The sequence below is a fragment of the Mauremys mutica genome, chromosome 17, assembly GCF_020497125.1.
Source record: "Mauremys mutica isolate MM-2020 ecotype Southern chromosome 17, ASM2049712v1, whole genome shotgun sequence".
NCBI lineage: Eukaryota > Metazoa > Chordata > Testudines > Geoemydidae > Mauremys > Mauremys mutica.
The window spans coordinates 20,064,276-20,090,258 of record NC_059088.1 but is presented as its reverse complement, the minus strand read 5'-3'; the positions used below and the strand labels follow the sequence as shown (position 1 = coordinate 20,090,258).

At 51.2% G+C, this 25,983-nt stretch overlaps 1 protein-coding gene across 1 annotated transcript; it reads left to right on the top strand.

Annotated features, from left to right (window-relative positions):
* Positions 1 to 499: 499 nt before the first annotated feature.
* Positions 500 to 14,152, top strand: LOC123351739 (intelectin-like protein). The gene is made up of 8 exons (XM_044991333.1): positions 500 to 679; positions 1,154 to 1,217; positions 1,685 to 1,852; positions 5,540 to 5,787; positions 6,152 to 6,310; positions 7,119 to 7,239; positions 9,076 to 9,179; positions 13,882 to 14,152. Exons 1-8 carry the CDS (start codon positions 578 to 580, stop codon positions 14,032 to 14,034), a joined length of 1,119 nt encoding a protein of 372 aa, XP_044847268.1. The 5' UTR covers positions 500 to 577; the 3' UTR covers positions 14,035 to 14,152.
* The last annotated feature ends 11,831 nt before the right edge of the window (positions 14,153 to 25,983 follow it).

The window sequence follows — 25,983 nt, the reverse complement described above, 5'->3', positions numbered from 1 at the left end:
TAATTGGTTCTAGCAGGTTCCTGATGACTCTAGTGCAGCCCCTGCTCTGGTCACTCAGGGAACAGAAAACTACTCATCCAGTGACCAGTATATTTGCCCTCGACCAGACTCCTGGACCCCACTGGTTTGGGTCTGTCACAATCTGTAAAATGAGGATAATGCTACTGAGCTGCTCTGGAAAGTTCTTTGAGATCCGCTCATGAACAGCACTAGGCATTATTATTACACAGCATCAGCATGGGTCCATCTGGCTGCCCGGCACACACAAGCCTCAATGCACTTATCCTCAGAGCACTGGTGAAGTAGGGACAATTCTCACCCCTGTTTTACAGCTGGGGAGCTGAGCCTGAGGAGTCAGTGACAGAGGGGGAGAATTGAACCCAGCTCTCCTGAATCTGAGCCTTAACAAGCCCCCTCTGCCTGCCGCTAGCCCTGGTAGCTGTGCTGCAGGGCTCTTTGGCTGGGCTCGTGAAGCTGTGGCTGTGCCGTGTAGCAGCAGGTTCCACGGCATGAGTGAAATGTGCTGGTGTCAGTTCTGCCACAGAGCAGGAGAGACACTCCTAGAAAAAGGTCTGAGATGGGACTTGAGTACCGATCCCCTCGCTTCCCTTTTCTGGACCTGATCCCAGCGCTGACTGGAGCCACTGTGAGGCATTCCACTGACTTCAATGGGCTTCAGGTCAGGCACTATCTGCCTCAGTTTCCCTATCTGCAAAATGATACAATGAGACCTGGCCACCCTACAGCAGTGATGGGAGGCTCAGTTATCAGAGGGAGTGGCAGGGGGAGGGCTTGTTCTGTGCACATGATGCTACTTGGATTCCTCTCAGTGCCCCGTGCAGCACCATGGTCCCCGGTGCTCCCCTCCCAGCCCAGCTCACCTCAGCTTCCCACCCCACAAGCCCATCACTGAGCCCTCAGTGGGCTCTGAAGATGAAAACTGCTCTAAGGATGTCACTGCAAGGCCATCCCCACTCCGGCAAACCCCCGCTGAACTCAAGGGCTGCAGGGTGTTAGTGCCATGGGCAGGTTATGCAGAGAGCCAGGGCAGCGCTGGGAGCAGGAGATTTGGGGAGGAGCCGCTCCCCCCCCCCCACTAACTACCCCAACCTGGCTATTAACCAGCTGATTTACTGTTTTCCCTGCTGCAAAGTCAACAATGAAGCAACTCGCTCTCCTGCTGCTCCTCATCTCAGTGACCAGGGCGACCCCTTGCGGTAAGTGGCTGTTTCATTTTCCTCTTCTGGGAACTAATTCTGCCAAACTCTGACCCTGCCTCTGGGGCCAGGGCTGTGATACATGCAGGGGGAGAGCAGGGCGGGTTGCTACAGGGGAGGCTCTGCTGATACACAAGTGAGGCAATAACGACCCCAACTGGCAGGCAGCCTCCTTCCACCCCAGCTCACCAGGAACCTGCTCCAGTGAATTTCTTCTGTCCGTATCCTGGAGCCCAGGTTTGCAGAGGTGGGTGCCTCACGGGATTACTTGTATTACTCCGGGTTACAGTCGTGCCAAGGTGCCCCGGTCCTGGACCAGTTCCTGTGATTCCAGGCGCGGTACAAACCAGAACAGCCCCTCACGGCTGACAATCTAGGGTATAAAACGTTTGACTCTGAAGCCGTTCTGGCCCCATACATAGTAACAGAGAAAACTCCTAACTAACCCCTAGCCAAACCCTGTGCAGCTGAGAGCGTGGGTGCTGCTGAACTGAAACTCGCCATCCGTGACCTGCTGGAGAACTGGAAAGACACGTCCTGCTCCCAGAGTGGCCAGAGCGGCCAGAGCGGCCAGAGCTACCAGAGCCTGCCCCGCAGCTGCAAGGAAATTAAATCCACCCAGGCCGGAGCTGGAGGTGAGTGCGGAGGCGGTGTCCCCAGACCTGCAGAAGCTGCTTTACCTCTGTTGGGTGCCTGCTCCAGACCCAGTGTAATGGTCACAGCTGGGTCTCATAGACTCATAGACTTTAAGGTCGGAAAGGACCATTATGATCATCTAGTCTGACCTCCTGCACAACGCAGGCCACAGAATCTCACCCACCCACTCCTGTAACAAACCCCTAACCTATGTCTGAGTTACTGAAGTCCTCAAATCGTGCTTTGAAGACCTCAAGCTGCAGAGAATCCTCCAGCAAGTGACCCGTGCCCCATGCTGCAGAGGAAGGCGAAAAAACTCCAAGGCCTCTGCCAATCTGCCCTGGAGGAAAATTCCTTCCTGACCCCAAATATGGCGATCAGCTAAACTCTGAGCATGTGAGCAAGACTCACCCGCCAGCACCCAGGAAAGAATTCTCTGTAGTAACTCAGATCCCACCCCATCTAACATCCCATCACAGACCACTGGGCATACTTACCTGCTGATAATCAAAGATCAGTTGCCAAATTAATTGCCAAAATTAGGCTATCCCATCATACCATCCCCTCCATAAACTTATCAAGCTTAGTCTTGAAGCCAGACATGTCTTTTGCCCACACCACTCCCCTTGGAAGGCTGTTCCAGAACTTCACTCCTCTAATGGTTAGAAACCTTCGTCTAATTTCAAGTCTAAACTTCCTAGTGTCCAGTTTATATCCATTTGTTCTTGTGTCCACATTGGTACTGAGCTTAAATAATTCTTCTCCCTCCCTAATATTAATCCCTCTGATATATTTATAAAGAGCAATCATATCCCCCCTCTGCCTTCTTTTGGTTAGGCTAAACAAGCCAAGCTCTTTGAGTCTCCTTTCATAAGACAGGTTTTTCATTCCTCGGATCGTCCTAAGAGCCCTTCTTTGTACCTGTTCCAGTTTGAATTCACCCTTCTTAAACATGGGAGACCAGAACTGCACACAGTATTCCAGATGAGGTCTCACCAGTGTATAATGGTACTAACACCTCCTTATCTTTACTGGAAATACCTCGCCTGATGCATCCTAAAATCGCATTAGCTTTTTTAATGGCCATATCACATTGGCGGCTCATAGTCATCCTGTGATCAACCAATACACCGAGGTCCTTCTCCTCCTCTGTTACTTCCAACTGATGTGTCCCCAATTTATAACTAAAATTCTTGTTATTACTCCCTAAATGCATGACCTTGCACTTTTCACTATTAAATTTCATCCTATTACTATTACTCCAGTTTCCAAGGTCATCCAGATCTTCCTGTATGATATCCTGGTCCAGTCAGTTCAGATGCACCTGGGCATCTCTGCCTGCCTGTGGGCACAGTGGGGAACCGCATTACTGAGCTGGCTGAGAGACACTCTGCTAGCCCTGCCAGCCCCAGCAGGCGGGAGATGTGCTGCAGCTGACAGCTCCCTCCTGCTCCAGCCTGTCTGTCTTGTCAGCAAACTCCTCAGGGCCCTCCCAGCCTAAACCTCACCTAGCCGGTAACTCCGTGAACTCCAGCCCCCGAGCTCCGCGGAGACGTCTCTCTGCAGCGCACAGCCCCTAGCACTGCACAGGACAGGAACAACAGCTTGTTATCTTGACCGGAGCTAACAAGCCCCTCAGTTCAGTCAAAGCACGGGCTCGGGTTAGAGAAACAGTCAAACCAGTTTATTGAGTAAAGCGAGGGAGGCTTGACGTGAGTTCCAGTAGACGGGCTCCAGACAGAAAAGGCTCCCAACAAACAAAAGTAGAACGACGCTGTCTAATGGCAAAGACGTAACTTCACAAGGTTTGTTCCAGGCGTTTCCTGACCAAACTTCCTTTCCCAGCAGTGGCTGGTTAGTTCTTAGTCAGGATCCCCAGAGTCCCAGGTTCTGCTCTTCCTTGTCTCCTCCGGTGAAGGAAATTTAGGGGTTCACTTCCCTCACTTTATAGACCAATAAACCTTTGAAATGGATCCGGCCAGTGTTCCTGTTCCTGCTGGGGTGGGTGCCAGGCTGTCTTCACCCCGCTGGTGATTTTTACAATGCAAACAAGTGACACGAGACCTCAGCTCTCTGCCAGGGCCCTGCTGCTTAGGCCCCTACCACACACAGCAGCTTCCGGCAGAGAAAAGCTCATTGGGGCTCCTGCTGCCTCATCTGGGGCTGGCTGCTCTCCCCGAGCCCCTTTGACAGTCCAGGTATAGCCAGTGGGTGGCAGATTCTTTGCCTGGCTCCGTTCCACCCATTGTCCCGCCCCCAGACCGAGTCACCGCAGGCTCAGGCGCAAAAGAGGGACACAGCGCAGGGACATAGACAGCAGGAGGGGTAGGGGGCTCTGAATGAGGCCTGGGGCCTTCCCTTAGCACAAATTATCCCCGGGCCTGATTCTTGGTTACACTTAGGCCTGGTTTGTGCACGGTGTCTGTCCCGATGTCACTGTGTCAGGTCGCGGGATGGTTTTTCCTCATATATTGATACCAATCCAGCCCCAGTGTGTACACAGTTATACTGGGAGCAAGGTGCCTTAGACAGGGACGGCCTATTTCCCTCCCCTATGGGAATGGCTATCCCAGTATAAAACCCCTTTAAGCCGGTATAAATTGTGTCCACATTAAGGATGGAAGAATCCCATGCACGGCTACAGGCTGGGGACCAACTGGCTAAGCAGCAGTTTTGCAGAAAAGGACCTGGGGATTACAGCGGACGAGAAGCTGGATACGAGTCAGCAGTGTGCCCTCATTGCCAAGAAGGCTAATGGCATATTGGGCTGTATTAGTAGGGGCATTGCCAGCAGATCGAGGGAAGTGATTATTCCCCTCTATTCGGCACTGGTGAGGCCACCTCTGGAGTATTGTGTCCAGTTTTGGTTCCCCCACTACAGAAGGGATGAGGACAAAGTGGAGAGAGTCCAGCGGAGGGCAACGAAAATGATTAGGGGGCCTGGGCATATGACTTACAAGGAGAGGCTGAGGGAACCGGAGTTATTTAGTCTGCAAAAGAGATGAGTGAGGGGGGATATCAACTACTTGAAGGGGGGGGGGTTACAAAGACGATGGAGCTCGGCTGTTCTCAGTGGTGGCAGATGACAGAACAAGGAGCAATGGTCTCAAGTTGCAGTGAGGGAGTCTAGGTTGGATATTAGGATCACCAATTCACTAGGAGGGTGGTGAAGCACTGTAGTAGGATACCTAGGGTGGTGGTGGTGGAATCTCCATCCTTAGAGGTTTTTAAGGTCAGGCTTGACAAGGCCCTGGCTGGAATGATTTAGTTGGGGATTGGTCCTGCTTTGAGCAGAGGGCTGGACTAGATACCTCCTGAGGTTCCTTCCAACCCTGATCTTCTATGATTCTAACGAGTTGTAGCGCTGTAACTACAACAGTATCATTAAAGTGCTACAGCTTGTGTGTGGAAAGGCTCAGGCCCCGTCCTCTGGGAGTCCCTGTAATTTGCACTCACTTCCCGCTGCCAAGGGGGCTTTCGTGTCCCTGGGAATCGGGCCGCTCTGCTCCCGGATGCAGGGGCAGGTCCTGCTCCAGTGACTCCGGGTTTGCACCCTGCTGCAGGGCACTAGAAGCTCCTCACCTGAGCGTTTCCCATTTAATGGCTGGCTCCGAGAGGGCCCTGCCCCTTTCCCCGGCCCTGGCTGACCAGCTCGGTGCTCCCCCCTTCCCACCCCGCCCCTGCAGACGGGATTTACACCCTGCGCACCGAGAACGGCGAGATCTACCAGACCTTCTGCGACATGACCACCAAGGGGGGCGGCTGGACCCTGGTGGCCAGCGTGCACGAGAACGACGCCTATGGCAAGTGCACCAATGGCGATCGCTGGACCAGCCAGCAGGGGAGCAACGCCAACTACCCAGAGGGAGAGGGCAACTGGGCCAATTACAACATCTTCGGCTCCGCGGTGGGCTCCACCAGTGACGACTACAAGGTGGGGTCCCCTTCTCCATGGCCAATAGCCACCTGCTGGGAGAGAGGGTGCGTTAGAATGTGGTTCAATGCACATGGGCATGGAGGTTATATGGGGGGATGGTCCAGTGGTGAAGGCACTGGCGTAGGGCTAGGCAGCCCTGGCTTCCCTGCCCTGCCCTGCCACAGGCCCCCTGTGTGACCTAGGGAAAGTCACCTAGTCTCTGTGCCTCCGTTCTCCCCTGTACAATGGGAAAGGTGCTTCTCTGCAGGTGTCACAATAAATATACCACAGCTGATGATGTGCCCAGATGCCCCGGTGATGGGGGGCCGGGTAAATGCCAGGGATGTGGCTGAGAGGTTTCAACTGGGTCCTCACTTTTCAGAACCCTGGTTATTATGATCTGCAAGCCCAGGACCTGTCTGTGTGGCATGTAACCAACAAGACGCCCCTGAAGGAATGGAAGAACAGGTCCATCCTGAGGTACCACACCGAGACCAGCTTCCTGTCCTTGGAGGGGGGGAACCTCTTCAAACTCTTCCAGGTGATGGCGCTGGGCTGGGAGTTTTGGAGGGGCATGTGCAGGAGGGTCCGGGTGGCTCTGCTGGCCCCAGTATAGATGGAGGAGCTGGGGTGGGAAAATTCTCAACAGTCTAAAAGCGCTCCATGCTGGGGGCCGATAATGGGACAAGGTGCCTTCCCCTCGACACAGCCCGTTGGAGTCTGACTGTGACCTCGATGTGAGATGAGCTGGCTGCGCTCAGGCAACTGCTGGTGTTCACGTCCCAAACCAGCCACCCACCTTGTCTCTGACGTGCTCACAGACTCAGCAGAGAGGCTCAATGGGCCATGGAGACTGACCCCACCTCATGCCCTGGAGACGGGGGCCATTGGACACAGGTGATTTGGTGCTAGACCAGGCCCTCGACTCTCCCTTGAGCCCCGGCTTTGGGGTTCAGTGTCCTAGCAGGGGTATTTCCTCAGTGCCAGGGCAGCGGGCAATGGTGCTCGACACATGCTGATTCTTGCCCGCATTGTGCCAGCCCCTAGCAGACCTCCCAGAGACCAGGGCCCCACAGTGCTAGGTGCTGCACGGACCCAGAACAGAACAACAGCCCCTGCCCCAAAGAGACTGTGATAAATCCACTCCAAATGGCACCTTGACATGCCAGATTTCCCTGCCCACTGCTGGGGTCACTGCTGTGCCCCAGGGCTGCCCTGTGTGGGAGGCGGCACTGACTGAACAAATCACCCACCGAGCATGTGTCAATGAAGCTGCCTTGTCTGTGCTGGAGCTGCCCTGCCACAGGGACAAACTAACACTGGATTCTCGCTGCGTTTGTGGCTCCCAGAAATACCCAGTGAAATACGGCGCCGGCGTCTGCAAGACCAACAATGGCCCCGCTGTGCCCATCATCTACGACTATGGCGACGCCCAGCAAACTGCCAACTATTACTCTCCAGACGGCCGAAGTAAGTCTGCAGTGAGAGTGCGGGTTCTGCCTCTCCACCCGCACAGCCCAGCCCTGCCCAGGGCTTAAATTCTCACTCCTGGGGGAATTCTGTGCCAAGACATTAAAAATTCTGCACATAATATTTTAAAATTCTGCAAATGTTACTTGTTTCAGTTATGTTGGTAATTTATTTCAAAATACCGGTCAGCAAGTCTGTCTGTGACATACAGAAACACAAAAATCCCCCCCCAGGAGTAGAGAGTTAAAGAAACCCCTACGACAACCCAGATCCTGCTTCTCTAGCTCTTCTCCCCCAGAGCCCAACCGGGGGGACAGACAGTCACATCCCCTTCCTCCCACAGCACAGCCGCAGCTCCCCGCCCCCCAGCCAATATACCCAAACCCCCTTCCCCCGCAGAGCCCAGCCACAGCCCCCCTTTGCCCAGATACCCGCACCCCTTCCCCACAGAGCTCAGCTGCAGGGCCCCCCCGAGCCCAGGCACCCACCCCCCTCCTCCTCAGAGCCCAGGGATCCAAAGGGAGACACAGACTAATGCTGGGGCCCGGGCAGGGCTTGCACTGAGTTTGCTGGGCGCTGCCTCCTTCCCTTCGCTGCTGGGAACCCTCTAGCTCTCTCCCCCTGCCCCCAGCAGTGTCTTCTATGTGCGAGCTGGGCTAGGCTGGGTCCGGCAGCCCCTACTGGTGGCCAGCAGCACTGCAGCCCATTTCTGCGGGGGAAAGGAAATTCTGCACACAAAAAAATTAATTTCTGCATTGAGCAGTGCCACAGAATTCCCGCAGGAGTATTTCCCAGAGTGTCCCCCCCCCCCCCATGTTCCTGCCCCCAACATGCTATAAAAACTCCAGGGGAGGGGGTGAAAATGTTTACTGGAGGGAGGGATAGTTCAGTGGTTTGAGCATTGGCCTGCTAAACCCAGGGTTATGAGTTCAATCCTTGAGGGGGCCACTTAGGGATCTGGGGCAAAAATCAGTATTTGGTCCTGCTAGTGAAGGCAGGGGGCTGGACTTGATGACCTTTCCAGTTCTAGGAGATTGGTATAATGTTCTTTATTTAGTTCTGCTCTGGACAGCTGCCTCTGAATTTAAGCCCTGGGCTGGTCCAGTCTGGATGATCTTGGTTTAGAGCAGCGATACTCAGACCTCAGAGGTTCAGGAGTCAAATTAACGATCGGCATTACCCAAAAGAGTCACAGGAGTGGGAATTCATTGTTTCATTTACTGTAGTACTAGTCATATTTAAATAGTATGACAGGGGAAATATTTATATATTATTCTCACAGCAACTAAGTTAATAACTTACTGCCAGTTGATAATAACTAGTTAATAACATAGTTAAAATAGTTAAAGTAGTTAAAAGCATCCTGATTGGTTAATAACTTAGACTGGTTAATAATTAAATCAAACAGTGTTTTAAAAGCATGTGCTGCAGAGAGCCGCAGGAGACACATTGAAGAGCCACTTGCGGCTGGCAAGCTGCCGTCTGAGTATCACTGATTTAGAGAAAGGGAAAACGATGCAACAAGAGAGAGCAACAAGAGAGAGCAAATGGAAAATCCCCAGGAGAGAGCACGGTGTGTGTTCCCCGCTTTAACATGCAACATGGCAACTGCACACAAACCAGCTCTTGGGAATGTAAAGATGCCGTGACAGTGACAGATCTGTGAACAGCCCGGCTGAGCCTCACAGTTCCTGATCATTTGTGGGACTGGAGTTCCTGAACCTTAGTCCCTGGTCATTCCCAGTTCAACAGGATCAGCTGGGATCAGAGCTCTGGCCCTTCTCTCCACCTCTCCATGGCAAACAATGGTCCTGACCTGCCCTTTTCTGTCATCAGATGAATTTGTTCCTGGCTACATTCAGTTCCGCGTGTTTAATGCTGAGAAGGCGGCCATGGCTCTGTGTTCTGGGCTGAAAGTGACTGGCTGTAACACCGAGCATGTGAGTATCTGGCCAGGGTGGGGGTTAGCTGTGGAGCAAAGACCAGCTGATCAGCCTTGGGGCTGCCTAGTGTCACTGTCAGAGCTGGCCGGCTGCACAAGAGCTGCTTTTAGCTCGGCACTGGAGCAGGGTAGGTTCCGTTGTGCCCCCTGTGCCAGCAGGGACAGCTGTACACATGGAGGCAATCATCCCCCGGGACAGGCCAGGGGGTGGATATTAAATCTCTCCTTTGGGGAGACTTGCTGGGAGGGAACAGCTCACAGGAGCTCTGTTGTCAGAAGCTACGGTGGGCACTTTGCACCACTGGGAAGTCTTCCAAGGTGTCATTTCTGCCAGCAGGGGGCCTGCAGCCAAAGCGCCTGCCACAGGGAGCCGAGAGTGAATCAACCCCACGCACGGTCTGCTCCTGACACAGAGAGGTCCAGGGGGCTCTGAGCTGTAGCTAGGGCCCTACCAAATTCCTGGCCATGAAAAATGTGTCATGGACCATGAAATCTGATTTTTCCCCATGAAATCTGGTCTTGTGTGTGCTTTTACCCTATATTATGCAGAGTTCCTGGGGCAGACCAGCATATCTCAGATTGAGGGTCCAGACCCCAAAAGGGAGTTGCAGGGGGTCACAAGGTTATTTTAGGGGGGTAAGGCATTTGATACGGTTCCACATGGGGAATTATTAGTTAAATTGGAAAAGATGGAGATCAATATGAAAATTGAAAGGTGGATAAGGAACTGGTTAAAGGGGAGACTACAACGGGTCGTACTGAAAGGTGAATTTTCAGGCTGGAAGGAAGTTACTAGTGGAGTTCCTCAGGGATCAGTTTTGGGACCAATCTTATTTAATCTTTTTATTACTGACCTTGGCACAAAAAGTGGGAATGTGCTAATAAAGTTTGCGGATGACACAAAGCTGGGAGGTATTGCCAATACAGAGAAGGACTGGGATATCATACAGGAAGATCTGGATGACCTTGTAAACTGGAGTAATAGTAATAGGATGAAATTTAATAGTGAAAAGTGCAAGGTCATGCATTTAGGGATTAATAACAAGAATTTTAGTTATAAATTGGGGACACACCAGTTGGAAGTAACAGAGGAGGAGAAGGACCTCAGAGTATTGGTTGATCACAGGATGACTATGAGCTGCCAATGTGATATGGCCGTTAAAAAAGTTAATGAGGTTTTAGGATGCATCAGGCGAGGTATTTCCAGTAAAGATAAGGAGGTGTTAGTACCATTATATAAGGCACTGTTGAGACCTCATCTGGAATACTGTGTGCAGTTCTGGTCTCCCATGTTTAAGAAGGATGAATTCAAACTGGAACAAGTACAGAGAAGGGCTACTAGGATGATCTGAGGAATGAAAGGAGACTCAAAGAGCTTGGCTTGTTTAGCCTAACCAAAAGAAGGCAGAGGGGGGGATATGATTGCTCTTTATAAATATATCAGAGGGATAAATATTAGGGAGGGAGAGGAATTATTTAAGCTTAGTACCAATGTGGACACAAGAACAAATGGATACAAACTGGACACTAGGAAGTTTAGACTTGAAATTAGACAAAGGTTTCTAACCATTAGAGGAGTGAAGCTCTGGAACAGCCTTCCAAGGGGAGTAGTGGGGGCAAAAGACATATCTGGCTTTAAGACTAAGCTTGAAAAGTTTATGGAGGGGATGGTATGATGGGATAGCCTAATTTTGGCAATTAATTTGGCAATTGATCTTTGATTATCAGCAGGTAAGTATGCCCAGTGGTCTGTGATGGGATGTTAGATGGGGTGGGATCTGAGTTACTGCAGAGAATTCTTTCCTGGGTGCTGGCTGGTGAGTCTTGCCCACATGCTCAGGGTTTAACTGATCGCCATATTTGGGGTCGGGAAGGAATTTTCCTCCAGGGCAGATTGGCAGAGGCCCTCGAGGTTTTTTGCCTTCCTCTGCAGCATGGGGCATGGGTCACTTGCTGGAGGATTCTCTGCAGCTTGAGGTCTTCAAACCACAATTTGAGGACTTCGATAACTCAGACATAGGTTAGGGGTTTGGTGAGATTCTGTGGCCTGCATTGTGCAGGAGGTCAGACTAGATGATGATAATGATCCCTTCTGATCTTAAAGTCCATGAGTCTAAGTCTGTGCTGACTTCAGAGCTGGGAAGCTGGAAGGTAGCAGCTGTTGGCCGGGGGCCCAGCTCTGAAGGTAGTGCCACACCAGCAGCGGTGCAGAAGTAAGCGTGGCAGTACCATACCATACCATGCCATCCTTACTTCTGAGCTGCTGCTGGTGGCAGCTCTGCCTTCGGAGCTAGGATCCCGCCCAGCAGCCGCTGCTCTCCAGCTTCCCAGCTCTGAAGGCAGCACCGCCGCCAGCAGCAGCACAAAAGTAAGGGCAGAAGTTCTGCAACCCCCGCTACAATAACTCTGTGACTCCCTCAATTCCTTTTTGTGTCAGGACTCCTATGAGGAGATAACTAGGTCTGTGGATGAGGGGAAAGCAGTGGATGTGTTATTCCTTGACTTTAGCAAAGCTTTTGATATGGTCTCCCACAGTATTCTTGCCAGCAAGTTAAAGAAGTATTGGCTGGATGATTGGACTATAAGGTGGACAGAAAGCTGGCTAGATCGTCGGGCTCAACTGGTAGTGATCAACGGCTCCATGTCTAGTTGGCAGCCAGTTTCAAGCGGAGTGCCCCAAGGGTCGGTCCTGGGGCCGGTTTTGTTCAATATCTTCATTAATGATAAGGAGGATGGCGTGAATTGCACTCTCAGCAAGTTTGCAGATGACACTAAACTGGGAGGAGTGGTAGATACGCTGGAGGGTAGAGATAGGATACAGAGGGACATAGACAAATTAGAGGACTGGGCCAAAAGAAACCTGATGAGGGTCAACAAGGACAAGTGCAGAGTCCTGCACTTAGGATGGAAGAATCCCATTCACTGCTACAGACTAGGGACCGAATGGCTAGGAAGCTGTTCTGCAGAAAAGGACGTAGGGGTTACAGTGGACGAGAAGCTGGATATGAGTCAACAGTGTGCCCTTGTTGCCAAGAAGGCTAACGGCATTTTGAGCTCTATAAGTAGGGGCATTGCCAGCAGATCGAGCGATGTGATCATTCCCCTCTATTCGACATTGGTGAGGCCTCATTTGGAGTACTGTGTCCAGTTTTGGGCCCCATGCTACAAGAAGGATGTGGATAAATTGGAGAGAGTCCAACGGAGGGCAACAAAAATGATTAGGGGGCTGGAGCACATGACTTATGAGGAGAGGCTGAGGGAACTGGGATTGTTTAGTCTGCAGAAGAGAAGAATGAGGGGGGATTTGATAGCTGCTTTCAACTACCTGAAAGGGAGTTCCAAAGAGGATGGATCTAGACTGTTCTCAGTGGTAGCAGATGACAGAACAAGGAGTAATGGTCTCAAGTTGCAGAGGGGGAGGTTTAGGTTGGACATTAGGAAAAACTTTTTCACTCAGAGAGTGGTGAAGCACTGGAATAGGTTACCTAGGGAGGTGGTGGAATCTCCTTCCTTAGAGGTTTTTAAGGTCAGGCTTGACAAAGCCCTGGCTGGGATGATTTAGTTGGGAATCAGTCCTGCTTTGAGCAGGGGGTTGGACTAGATGACCTCCTGAGGTCCCTTCCAACCCTGAGATTCTATGATTCTGTGATTCTAATTACAACACCATGAAATTTCAGATTTAAGAACCTGAAATTATGAAATTTATGATTTTTAAAATCCTATGACCATGAAATTGACCAAAATGGACCATGAATTTGGTAGGGCCCTAGCTGTAGCATTTGTAATAATAAATCCCTAGCTCGGGTACGGCTTTTTTCATCAAATCTTAAAGTGCTGCACAGAGGAGTCAATATCATCATCCCCATTTTATAGAAGGGGAAACTGAGGCACAGAGGCAGAGCCAGGAATAAAACCCAAATCACCTAAGTCCCAGTCTTGTGCTGTATCTACTAGTCCATGCTGCCTCCCCAGCTCAAGACTTGATTTCTGTTCTAGGGTGTGATACACACCAATGCAGCCCCTTCCCCAGCAGCCTCTTCTCTGGTGCCTTCACAGAGCCACAGATGCAAAGGCCAGAAGGGCCAGTATGATGGATCTTCTAGTCTGACCTCCTGCATAGCACATGCCAGAGAAGCCCCCGCAGGGATTCCTGCATTAGGCTTTCTGGCCCCTGCCAACCTTCTCAGTGCAGGTCTCCCCCAAACTCTTATGGTAAAGGATAAATTGTGAGCACCTTGGGGCATGGGCCGTATTTATGTTCTGTGTCTGTACAGCACCTAGCACCAGAGGGTCTGTCCAGGACTGGGGCTCCGAAGCGATACTGCAATGCAAATAATAAATAATAACAACAAAACCCAATGGCCTAAACCAGCCCTGCCCTTTGTGCAGACGATCACACCAATGCAAAGTGAGTGGCAAACGCTGGCATGTGGGGGGCCCATTGCACGGGAGTAAGTAACTGCACAAGAGTTAGGGCAATGGAGGCTCTGGTCCCAAGAGTTAGGAAGGGATTTAAACCCTCATGCTTCAGGGCACCTGCTGACCTCTGACTGTGAGGGGTCAGGAGGTAACTTTCTCTGTGGGCAGATTATTTGCCAACTGGCTATAGCAGGGTTGCTTGCACCGGGCTGGAGACAGGAGAGTGGCTAGATGGGCCCCTGCTCTGCTCCTGCCTGGCAATTTCTCTGTTCTCTCCCCAGCACTGTATAGGTGGAGGAGGATTCTTCCCAGAAGGAAACCCGATTCAGTGTGGTGATTTCCCTGCCTTTGACTGGAACGGCTACGGAACCCATCAGCACTGGAGCGTATCCAAGGAGATGATTGAATCCGCAGTGCTGCTGTTCTACCGCTGAGTTCGGATAGGCTGGCATGACCCAGTGAAGGACTCTGCATCACTCCAGACACAGCTACTCCCTGGGAGGAGAATTATGGCCTCAGCTGTGGACATCTATGATGCAAATAAAGAAAGTGAAGTGCTCTGGGGTCTCCGTGTGATTTACTCCCTTGTGACCCAGAGAGGGCTGAGAAGTTCTCAGCACCAGTCAGGATCAGGCACTGCTCTCATTACGAACACCTAGCTCTTAGCTAGCGCTCTGGATCCCTACCAAAGAGGACGGCACACTTTTTTACATGTTACAGATGTGGGGAATAAGGCCCAGGAGGTGATGAAGTTGTCATGGCTCCCGAGTTAAGGTTAAGCTCCTCTGACCTTCTCATGGCTCCTTGAGGGACTCCCATCTCACTGTCAGGCCTTCAGCTGTCATTCTTCTCGGGGCTGGATTCTGCAATCCCCTCCCTTCAGAGCTGGGCCTGAGGCTGCAATTCAAAATGATCAGCTCAGCAGAGGTGAGGTCAGTTCAGCATCTGCAGCCCTGTTCTCTGCCGGGCCATGGCTGGGTTAGGCAGTGACCAGCCAGCTCTCAAAAAGCCAAGTCCCGTTTATTCACAACAAAAGCATTTCCGAGCAAACGTCTCTGAACACAATAAACAGTGTATCCAAGGTCTAGCTCAGCAGGTGCTCATCACGGTCCCCAGGGTGACCCTGGCAGGTTTTTAAGTACTTCAGATCCCACCACAGGTCCTGTCTGGTCATCAATTCAGGTCACTTCTTGGACCCTCCTTTGATCAGGCTGAACTTTTATACAGTATCGTTACTTTTTCCTTCGTCGGCCTCTTGAGCCAGGTCCAACCAGTCAATAATATTCCCCAGTGGGTCAATCTTCACAAGCCTTGTTACCGACATTGTTTGTGTGTTGGAGATTTGTGTTAATTACCCACCTGTTGTCTTTGTTTCCTTGAGAAAACAGCTCTTCTTTCATCCATGGAGCCAGGAATACCATCACTAGCCAGCCCCTAAAGATACAGATCCCACTGATAGAGTTGATACAAAAGTCTTTGAATGTTCTCTATCTTCGTAGCTCAGCATCTGTCACAGATGTAACTTTCCCAAGGTCGTCCAGCAATCCGCTGACAGAGCCAGGGACAGACTGTAGGTCTCCTGAGCCCCAGTCCAATGCTCCATCCACTAGGCTATGCTCCCTCCCCTTGCTACAGGTGGGGCTGGTTGCACACCAAATTATTAGTGCCTCGCAGTGCCCAGGCCAAGACCCTGTTCTCAGCTCCATCTAACTTTGCCAAACTTCAACTCTTTGGGCTAGAGTTTTCCATGTCGGCTGTCTGCCTCATGGCGGGTTTCATTATCAATTATTTTATTAATAATAATAATTATTATTCTTTTCAGCCAAAGAGTTCAGTGGTTTCTGAGATCAAGAACATTGTTTTTCTCATATGATGCCATTCTGACAACATTTTATCTGGAGTGCTCCAGCCCGCCAGGGCGTGGAGCTGGGAGTTGTGATGGTCTTTGAGTCAAGAATGTGCCTTTTGCCAGTCTGGTGAAAATCAGCCCAAACTTGGCCAGAGTATAAGCCTTTGGGAAAACTGCACTTCACACGTGCTCAGTAGAAGCTTTTTTGATTGTGGCAGCTAAGTTCCCTGAAGATTCCATTGTCACCATCAGGGTCCAGAAAGGCCAAGGAGAGAAAAGAAAGTTTAAACCCTAAAAATAAGCAGATAAATCCCTCTGACTGTGTTCACTGTTACTAGACTAGAAGAACATACCGAGTAAGGTCTTTTATGAAAGCTTGTAATGTTCTAAGTTCAATAATGCTTATAAGAGATGTGGACAAACTGTGAGTCGGAATCGATGCATTTGTGTATAGAAAAAACTGTGCTCATAAACAGTGCTATGAATTCAACTACAGTCACAGCAGGGAGGTGAGCAGGCAAACGGGGTGTTGGTCATTCTGGAACATCCAGTGAATAACTGGAATGGGTTACCTAGGGAGGTGGTGGAATCTCCTTCCTTAGAGGTTTTTAAGGTCAGGCTTGACAAAGCCCTGGCTGGGATGATTTAGTTGGGTTTGGTCCTGCTTTGAGCAGGGGGTTGGACTAGATGACCTCCTGAGGTCCCTTCCAACCCTGAGATTCTATGATTCTATGATTCTAGCAGTGGAGATGTTGTGACAGATTGTCACTCTGGGAGTGCAGTCTGGGAGCCATTGGAACCGCTGTGACCCCTAACAATTCAGCTGGGTTGGCCTCTCTCACACTGCTCTGCTGGTGACTCAGCCAGACCTGATATCTCCAGGTCCTGATATCTCCAGGTGATCTCCAGGTCCTGATATCACCCAATATGACAGCAGGTGGCGCCACACACCCAACTGAGTTGTCTTTGTGCTTTACCTAAGCCACTTATGGACAAACAGGAGACACCAGCTGATTTGCCAGCTCCCCAGCCTGGTACACCTACTGGAGTATAAACCCAGAATTAGTCCATCTTGCACTGCACAGGGATTCATACAGCACAAGCTCATTAATAGAGTTTGCTCCCCCCTTTGTGTAGGGAAGATATGCAACAAGCCTGTGATAACTAAGCTGAGATTGTCCCAAACACTTCACTCAAAACATACTGGTTAAGATCAAACATAAAACAAGTTTATTAACTACAGAAAGATGGACATTAAGTGACTATAAGTGATAGCAAACAGATCAAAGCAGATGACGTAGCAAATAATGAAAACACAAGTGAAGCCTAATATACTGGATAGATGGCGTTTGAATTAGCCATATGTCATCCTGACCGATGATACAAGCAGGCTTGTGGATTCTTAAGGCACAAGCTGCATCTATCTGCCTTGCAGCTTGGGTTCCCCTCACCCGTTCCCAGTCCTTTGTCTTCCAGAGCTTCTTTTAGGTTTTGAGTTGTGGGGGAGTGAAGGCAAATCATGACCTCACTCCCCACCTCATATAGTTTCTCCATATGGCAGGAACCCTTTGTTTCAAGCTAAGTTCCCTGCCCAGTTTGTGGAAAAATAAAGGTGCCAGAATGGAGTTTAGTACCATGTGATGTGGTCCCATTCCCTTGCCTGCTCCCGAGGAGTCATAGCAGCCATTGGCCATAGGTTGTGAGTGTCACCCAGGTGTAACCACATTTGAAATACAGATACATAGTCAATCTTCATAACTCCAAACACAAAACTGATACATGCACACAAATGGGATAATCATATTCAACAAACCATAACTTTTTCATGGACACCTCACATGATACTTTTTGTACAAGATGCATCAGAACTATGTCATAAATAATCATATCATAATGATACCGCTATGACGAAAATGGGGTGGATCACAGATGTGTCTGCAGGTTTTGCATAGGTTGTTCTGGCAGGGCCTGGTGCTGCTTTGAGTTGGTGGGTCCTGGTATTTGGAGACTTGGCTTCTGAGGATGAGCTTGGCAAAGCTGGGGGTTGTTTGAAGGGCAGAAGAGGGGGGTTGGGAATGATTTCTTTCAGGATGTGGTCCCCATCAAGTATGGGCTGTAATTGTTTGATGATACCCCGTATAAGGTCCAGTGTAGGGTAGTAAGTGAGAAGCTGGGGTGTGTAGTCAGTGGGGCAGTTTTCTGCATTGAAGCAGGTTCTCTCGAGGTATCTCAGTGGCCCATTCCATGATGAGAGCGACTTCGCTGGTGGAGTGTCCTTGTTTGGTGAAGGTGCTTTAAGTGCATTAACGTGTCTATCCTGAACCTTCTCTCAAAGCATGTCCTGTGATATTTGAGTGCCTGCCTCAAGAAGGCTGGATGGCTTTCTCTGCCTTCCAGTCAAGGACTGACCCTGTGAACTGCGCGGACAGAGAGGGAACTAGATTTGGCTTGTTGAGGTTGAGCCTGAGAGGCCCACCGACAAAGGAATCATTTCAAGACTCCTCATCACAGCTGGCAGCCCAAACCCTGCTTGAGCATGTGCCCAGCTGTCTGAGTTCATATCCTGGGCTCTTTCAGAGACTTACTCATCCACGTAAATGTTGAGGTCACAATCAGTCTCAGTGATTCTGCCGTCACCATGGCGAGGGATCTCTTTAGTGCCAGAGAAGCCAGCAGAGAGCAGAGCTGAGGAAAGGAGCCCTGGAAAACAAACCCCAGAAAGGAGAAGGCCCAGCAGGGATCAGATTCCAGAATGCAGAAAGCCAAGGGAGAGTCCGGAAAGGGGAGAGTGCAGCTAGGGCCGTCCTTAGGATTTATGGGGCCCTACACAGTATTATTAAACTGGTGCCCCTATGCCCGACGGCAGCCCGGGCTCGCAGCCTGGCCAGGGGGGAGGGACGAGGCAGCAAAGGATACCGAGATGCCCAGCCCGCCTCACGGTGGAGGAGAGTCCCAGTTCCCCGCAGAGACCCCCGTACCCTCACACAGAATGTGCAGCACCGGCGCATTCGGCTCTGTGAATATGGCCCCTGCCGAAGGAAATTGCAGTGCACACTGGGTGCGCGGGAGCCGACCCGCTCTTACCTGCTGTCATGGGCGGTGAGTGAAGCTGCCGCTTGGAGAGGCTAGCTCCCCAGCCCACCTGTGGTCCTGCCCATACTCCACCCCTGCTCTGCCCCAGACCCCGCCCCCACTGCCCAGGCCTGGCCCTCTCCCCACTGTCTCCCTCCTCTCTTCCCTTCCCCTCCCTGATCACCCCCTTCCAGCCAAACCCCTGAACCCAAATGAAGCAAATGACATTTGAAAAAAAAATTCTTCTGCAATTTCTTTCTAAAGAAAATGGAGCGTGTTTTCCACTGCACGCCAGGAGGTGAAGACTGGACATGCAGAAGGTAACTAATTAAAAGCACTAAACTTGGGAATAAAAGATGTCAGTCACAGGTTTTTTGATACACCCTGAAGTTCGTCAGAGATTTGTTTGCAAAAACTTTGTAGTAAGGGCAAGTCAGCTGTCCTGCTGAATACAACTGTCATAAATATAGAGAGAAGGGTAGCATAAAATCCCTCCTTGGCAGCTGTACTGAATCGCCATACCTGTAAGGGGTTTATCAGTTTAAATAACCTAGTTAGCATGTGACCAGAAGGACCAGTGAGGAAAGAAGATACTTTCAAATCTGGGGGGGAAGGATTTGTTTGTTGTTCTCTTTGTTGTTCCCTCTCTGGATGGAGGGAGAGACCAAGCAGGTACAACATCTCCTGAAAATATACCTGGAATAATCCATCTAAAATTACAGAAATTGTACGTAGGCAAGGAAATGTGTTAGGTTATCTTTTGCTTTAGCTTGTGAATTTTCCTATGCTACAGTGATAGTTTTATTCCTGTTTTTGTAACTGTGAAGTGGAGCCAGAGGGGAATCCTCTGTATTCTAAATCTTTTATTTACCCTGTAAAGTTACCTTCCATCCTGATTTTGCAGGTGTGAGTCTTTTATTTTTTTCTTCATAAATAAAGTTCTTCTTTTAAGAACCTGATTGATTTTCAGTGTCCTGAAGACAAATGGTCTGGTCTGTGCTCACATTGCTAACCAATTGGTTGGTATATTATTCTCAAGCCTTCCCAGGAAAGGGGGTGAAGGGGCTTGGGGGATATTGGGGGGATAGGGATTCCAAGTGACCCTTCCCTGAATTTTTGTGTAAATCACTTGGTGGTGGCAGCAATAGCGTCCAAGGACAAGGAAAGGAATTTGTGCCTTGGGGAAGTTTTTAACCTAAGCTGGTAGAATATAAGTTTCGGGGGTCTTTCATGCAGGTCTCCACATCTGTACCCCAGAATTCAGAGTAGGGAGGGAACCCTGACAACAACGTTAAATATTATGGACTACATGACGCAGCTCTTCTCTGTTTTACATTTTCTTAATCAGTATTTCTAAACTCATTTTATATTTTAAATGTTCTCTTAAGCCTTCATAAAGTAATCATTCCAGATTGCTACATATTTAACTCCCTGAAACAAAGACATTATTTTAAATTAATCAGTCACAGAGGTTTAGTGTGTTCATAACAATGTTCATTGCTTTTAGAAAAAGAGAAAACTAATTTACTTTGTGTGATCTCCATAACAATAGACATGTTTATGAAATTTCACCAACGTTTAAAAATATGTTTCCAAAGATTTTAGGCATAACAAAAAATTTTATATCTTACTAAGGTACTGATTTTACTAGAGGGTTCTCTTAAAACTAGTTCATCAAATAGTCAGAAGTAAAGAAAGGGAAACTCATTTATCCAGGTATCTGGCAGGATAGGGGAGTTGTCCCTCTAAGGGCTCTCTTCAAGGATTTTTTAGAGATGTGATTTTATCATCTTCAGCAACACACTAATGAAATATTTTTAAAGCAAATTATAAACTAAATTAGTCCTGTAGACTAACGTGTTCTGAGTAAATATTACAATAATGCACAACTGTTTTTGTCAGTAAATTCAGAAACTGACAGTAGATACCTGGGGGTTGGCAAATGCCTGTTAAATGGCTTCATTTCCACTTGAATGGCTCTTTAACAGTTTCAGTGTTGTGCTAATAGGCCTGGCAGGCTAGAAGGCTTTTTCACTTTTAAATTACTATACCCCCTCCGGAGTAAGAGTCACCAGGCTGCAGCAGCCCGCTGTGGGAGCCCGCAGGAAGGGTCAGAACAGGGATAGGAAGATGTGGAAGGGTGGACACTAAGACCCAGAGGTGCCCCAAATTTTCGGCTGGTATGCTGCATATGCCTAAGGATGGCCCTGAGTGCAGCAGAGCCAGAGACAGGAGGGCAGAAAGTTCATAGGAGCTGGAGCCTGGGCAGCAGCACCAATGAATCCTAGCTTGGTCAATAATTTACCATCAAGGACAACCAGGTCCACCCTCATGGCTAAGACAGGGGTAGGGCATGGCGACGCTAGCACGGCCAGGGGGAAAAATCACACCATGACAACTCAGCATGCTGACGCTGTGGTGACTGCGTGGTTACCAGAGGGAGATTACAGTTTTGTGGGGCCCTGGGCCAGAGCAAGTGGGAGCCCCACCCCACCCCACCTGCAGTCCCCCACCGCCCCTTGCTCGGTCAGGACATGGGGGCTTCCCCTGCTCCCTGGCAGAAGCACTGGGCAGGTGGAGCGGGCCGCTTTGGCCCAGTGGATAATCCTCCTCTGGTGGTTACAATGGCGGTGGCAGTGATTTAACTCCTGAAAGTTGTGAGTTTAGGTCAGTGTTGTACTGGGAATTACAGCCCAAAGATCAAAGTTCCCCCAAGCCAATGGCTTAGCAGGCTGGTGCAGTTGTGGCATGTGTGTTTCACAGCCAACGGTACACAAGGGAGGGACGTGCCAGCATCACGTCCAGCTGCCTCTGAGTGCGCTAACCCGATGGATTGGGTACCCGCTCTGCAGCTGGGTGAGCTCACAGTGGCCTTTCACTGCGAGATTGAGCAAGAGCCAAACACAAAACTTTCAGGATTATAATTAGGCACCGTAACCACCGCAGGGGTGGGGTGGGGTGGCAGGGGGGCCATGGGGCCGCCCAACTCCACCACGTCCCAGCCCAGGGCCCGAACAGTGGCAGAGGGGTCCGCCACTGGGGATCCGCCCACAACACGCTGACCTTGTACTTGGCCAGCTCTCAAGCAGACGGTTGTCTAGTTCCCCTGGGCTACTCCCTATCTCCCCCACGGGGTGTACCTGGGTCCGTGCGGGTTCTGCTGGGTTGTCCGGGTGGAAGGCCAGCGGCAGTCCTGGCAACTTGTCCGGAGCTTGGTCTGCGGGTGGCTCTGGCAGAGTCGGCCAGACCTCAGCACCACAGGAGCCTGCGGCAGTCCCCAGCTCGGGACCAGCGTCTGGCTCCTTCAGCAGCTGCCTGCCAACTGAGCTCCCAGACCTGCCTTTTGTACTTCCTGTCCCACCCATTGACTTCCTGTGGGAGGGGTGAGCACAGCCTGGCTCCGCCCACCAGGGCTCTGCGAGTGGTCCCTCCCCCTCTTGGTCCACGGGACGCCATTCCGCCTCACTACACCTCTCCTCCCATAAGCCCAGCTATGGTCTTCAGATCTGGTCTCTCAACTGCCCCCCAAGAGAGACAAAAAGTCCGCTTTGGCATTATCTTTACCTGCCCTGCGTCTGATGGTAAAGGCATATGGCTGGAAGGTAAGATACCGCCTCATGGTATCTTTCATGGTGTGCAGCCATTTTAGGGGTGCGTGGTCGGTGATTAGTACGAAAGGGGCTTTGAGAAGTTAGTATCGTAAGGCATCAATAGCCCATTTAAAGGCAAGAGCCTCCTTCTCTATAACTGAATAGTTGCAGACTCAGGGGGAGAGCTTGCGACTGATACAGAGGATGGGATGCTCTGCTCCATCCACCTCCTGGAAGAGGACCACCCCGAGCCCCACCTCTGAGGCATCTGTTTGGACCAGGACCTCACCGCTGAAGTCGGGGCTAAAGAGCACAGGTTCCCGACACAGGCTCTCTTTCAGGGCTTGGACTGCGTCCTCACATTCTGCCGACCAATGTACCTGTCCTTGGTTAAAAGCCATGAGAAGTGCTGCAATAGATGCAAACTGGGGGACAAAACATCAGTAATACCCCCAGAAACTGTCACACCTGTTGCTTCATAGCTGGTGTTGAGCAGGCCTGCAGCGCCTGGACCTTCCCTATGAGGGGGCGCACGAGGCTTCGCCCCAGGGTGTATTCCAGGTATGTAGTCTCCTGCTATCCGATCCAACATTTCTTTGGGTTGGCAGTGAGGCCAGCACCTCGGAGGGTTTGCAGGACAGCAGCTACCTGGTTTAGATGATCTTCCCAAAGGTGACTGTAGATCACTACATCATGTAGGTGTGCTGCCGCATAATCCATATGGGAGCTTAGGAGTCGGTCCATCATGCGCTGGAAGGTTGCCAGGGCCCCATGGAGGCCAAAGGGCACCCAGTTGAAGTGGAATAACCCAGTCGGGGTGGCAAACGCTGTCTTCTCCCTGGAGCTTGGGTCCAAGGGGATTTGCCCGTACCCTTTCGTGAGACTGAGTGTTGTGATGTACCTGGCTGTTCCGAGACGGTTGAGGAGGTCAGTGATCCGGGGCACTGGGTAAGCGTCGAACTTTGAGATCGCATTTACCTTCTGGAAGTTTATACAAAATCAGAGAGTCCCATCGGGCTTCGGGACTAACACGATGAGACTGCGCCACTCACATCGTGATCACTCTACGACCCCCAACTCCACCATCTCTTGGACTTCCCTCTCAACAATCTCCCGCATCTGTTGTGGGAGGGGCGGGCGGTCTCCTGAACTACCTTCCCAGGGGTTGTCTGGATAGTTTGCCACGCAACCGCGGTCTGGCCTGGGAGTGCGGTGAAAGTTTTGCAGAAGGTCTTCAGCAGGCTTGTTTCTGTTGCTCGGCTGACAGGCTGTCCCTCAACTGTGGTTCCTCTGTCTCAACCATATCAGGAACCTGGGGTCCTAGGGCTGGCTTGGGAGGATACAGGGCAATCAACAGACCCGCACGGGCACCCCATGACTTCAAGAGGTTTAATCTCCTTCTTCTTTTTCCCGTCCGACTGATAGATCTCATATGTGACAGGTCCCACCCAGCGGACTCTCTTGTAAGGGCCCTGCCAGCAGGCTAAAAGTTTCAACTCCTCTGAGAGGCGCAGCCTGTCCCTGGGCTCAAACGTGTGGGCCTGGGCCCCCTGACTGTAGTTTCACGCCTGGGCTCCCTGGGCCACTTGCAGATTTTCTCTCTCAAGGGCCCCGCTCAGGCATCCCTGCAGCTGCAGGACGTACTGCAAGAGTCCCTGGGCGGCTGACTCCTATGCTCCCAAGTCTCTCTCATCAGATCCAACAGGCCCTGGGGCTGGTGGCCGTAAAGGAGCTTGGCAGGGGAGAATTTGTTAGATGACGGTGGCACGTCCCGGATAGCAAGCAATAGTGGTGGGATCAGCTGGTCCCACTGGCGTAGTTCTTGTGGGGGGAAGTTTCATAGCATGTCTTTTAGGGTCCTGTTAAAACACTCAACCAGCCCATCGGTCTGTGGGTGGTACAGCGAGGTCTGTAGATTCTTAATGCCCAATATGGTGCACACCTGGTGGAGCAGCTGGGAAGTGAAGTTGGTCCCTTGATCGGTAGGACAGTGGCAGGTGCCGGACAACTAGCCACCGGGGAGCGTGGCCGCCAGACAAGCAGCCACCGAAATGCCACTGAGAAGCAGCGTCATGAAGAGGCGTTGCCGCTGAAATGCCACCGAAAATCAGCGGCATTTCGGTGGCATCGCTTCTTGACGTTGTCGCTTCTTGGCAGCATTTTGGCGGCTGCTTGTCCGGCGGCCAGTAGGTGGGGGCACGTAGATGCCCCGGCGGGTGCCATGGCACCCACAGGCACCAGGTTGGGGACCACTGTGTTGGGATCTCCCAGGGTAATCCAAGTTGGGCAAAGATCTATACCAGCTCTGCCACGATGGTGTGGGCATGGGTGTTCCATAATGGGACCGCCTTGGGGAAGCGGGTAGCGTAGTCCATCAGGACAAGGATATACCGGAATCCTGCAGTATTCTTCAGGGGGGGTCCCCACCAGGTCCAGTGCGACCTGCTCAGAGGGGTCCCCCACTACGGGCAAGGGAACCAAGGTGGCTTTTGACACTCGGGGGGGCCGGCAAGCTGGCACTCGGGGCATGAACCGCAATAATCTCTCACCTCATGATGGACCCCTTGGCCAGAAGAAGCGAGATAGGATTCGGGCCAGTGTCTTCTCTTGTCCTAAATGGTCTGCTGCAGGAATGTCATGGGTGGGCTTCAAGACAGCCTTGCTATGACATTGGGGGACAACCAATTGGCTCCTGACTTCCTGCCTCTGGGGGGTCCCGATAAACCCAGTAGAGGCGATCACCGGTCAGCTGAAACCAGGTCCACTGTGCAGCCCTCAGAGGATCAGTCACATTTCCATCAACCTGGGCTACCTACTCGTAGGCCCAGCTGAGGGTTGGGTCGTCCTTCTGGTCATGGCAAAAATCTGTAAGGGGGTTCATTGCAGGGGAAGTCTGAAGGGAATGCCAGGACTATGGGTTCATCAGGAAGGCCCCCTTGTGGTTCCTCATCCTCTCCTTCCATGACAGGATCTCCCTCCAGGGCTACCCAGGTAGGGGGTGTCCCGAGACCAGCATTTTGCAGCAGGTTAGCAAACCCCAGCCAGTCTTGACGAAAGATGACTGGATAGGCAAGTGTGAGAGACAACCCCACTATCATAACATGCATCAGTCCATTGATGGTCAGAGAGATCCAGGTGCTGGGGTATGACTTTATATCTTTGTGTATACATTGGAGTCGTATCTCCCCACCTGGTTGTGCAGGATCAGGGCCAAACTCTTGGCGGACAAGGGTTTGGCCACAGCCCGAGTCTATGAGGGCCGTGTCTCGGTTTTGCCCAACTTCCATGGTGGTTGTGACCTTCAGGGTGGACTGCCTGCAGGCCCGAGACTCACTGGTATTGACTTGGCCAAAGCTACAGTCCATCTCACGACATTCACATTGTAAGTAGCCAAACCAGCTTCAGGCGAACCAGGGTCCCACCTCTGATTGGCCAGGCTGTGGAATCACCTCCATGGCGCGACTGGGGTCATAGCCTCGACTCTTCTTGTCCGAGCCATCAGAATGTCGGTGCCAGGTGGACTCAGGTTGTCGAGGGGTGTCCTGGGCACTAGCATCAGGGGTTTGGGCTCCAGGGTGTCATTTGGCCTTGGGCCAGGGCTTCCTTGCCGGGCCGGGGAGCATCAACCCAGGCGTTGAGGTCAGGTCCTGGGCTCCTTGTCCAACAGGAGCCTCAGCGGCCAAGAAGTCCTCCATTAAGGTAACGGTCGCACTAAAAGTTGTGGGTTGGTGCTGGAGTACCCAAGCCCTACACTGAAGCAAGAGGACATGGACAAACTGTTCTAGGGTGATCAGTTCCACAACCTCACTGGCTGAGTATCACTCAAAGTGTAACCACTGTCAGCAGAGGGCCTTTATCTCCTGGGCCACGAC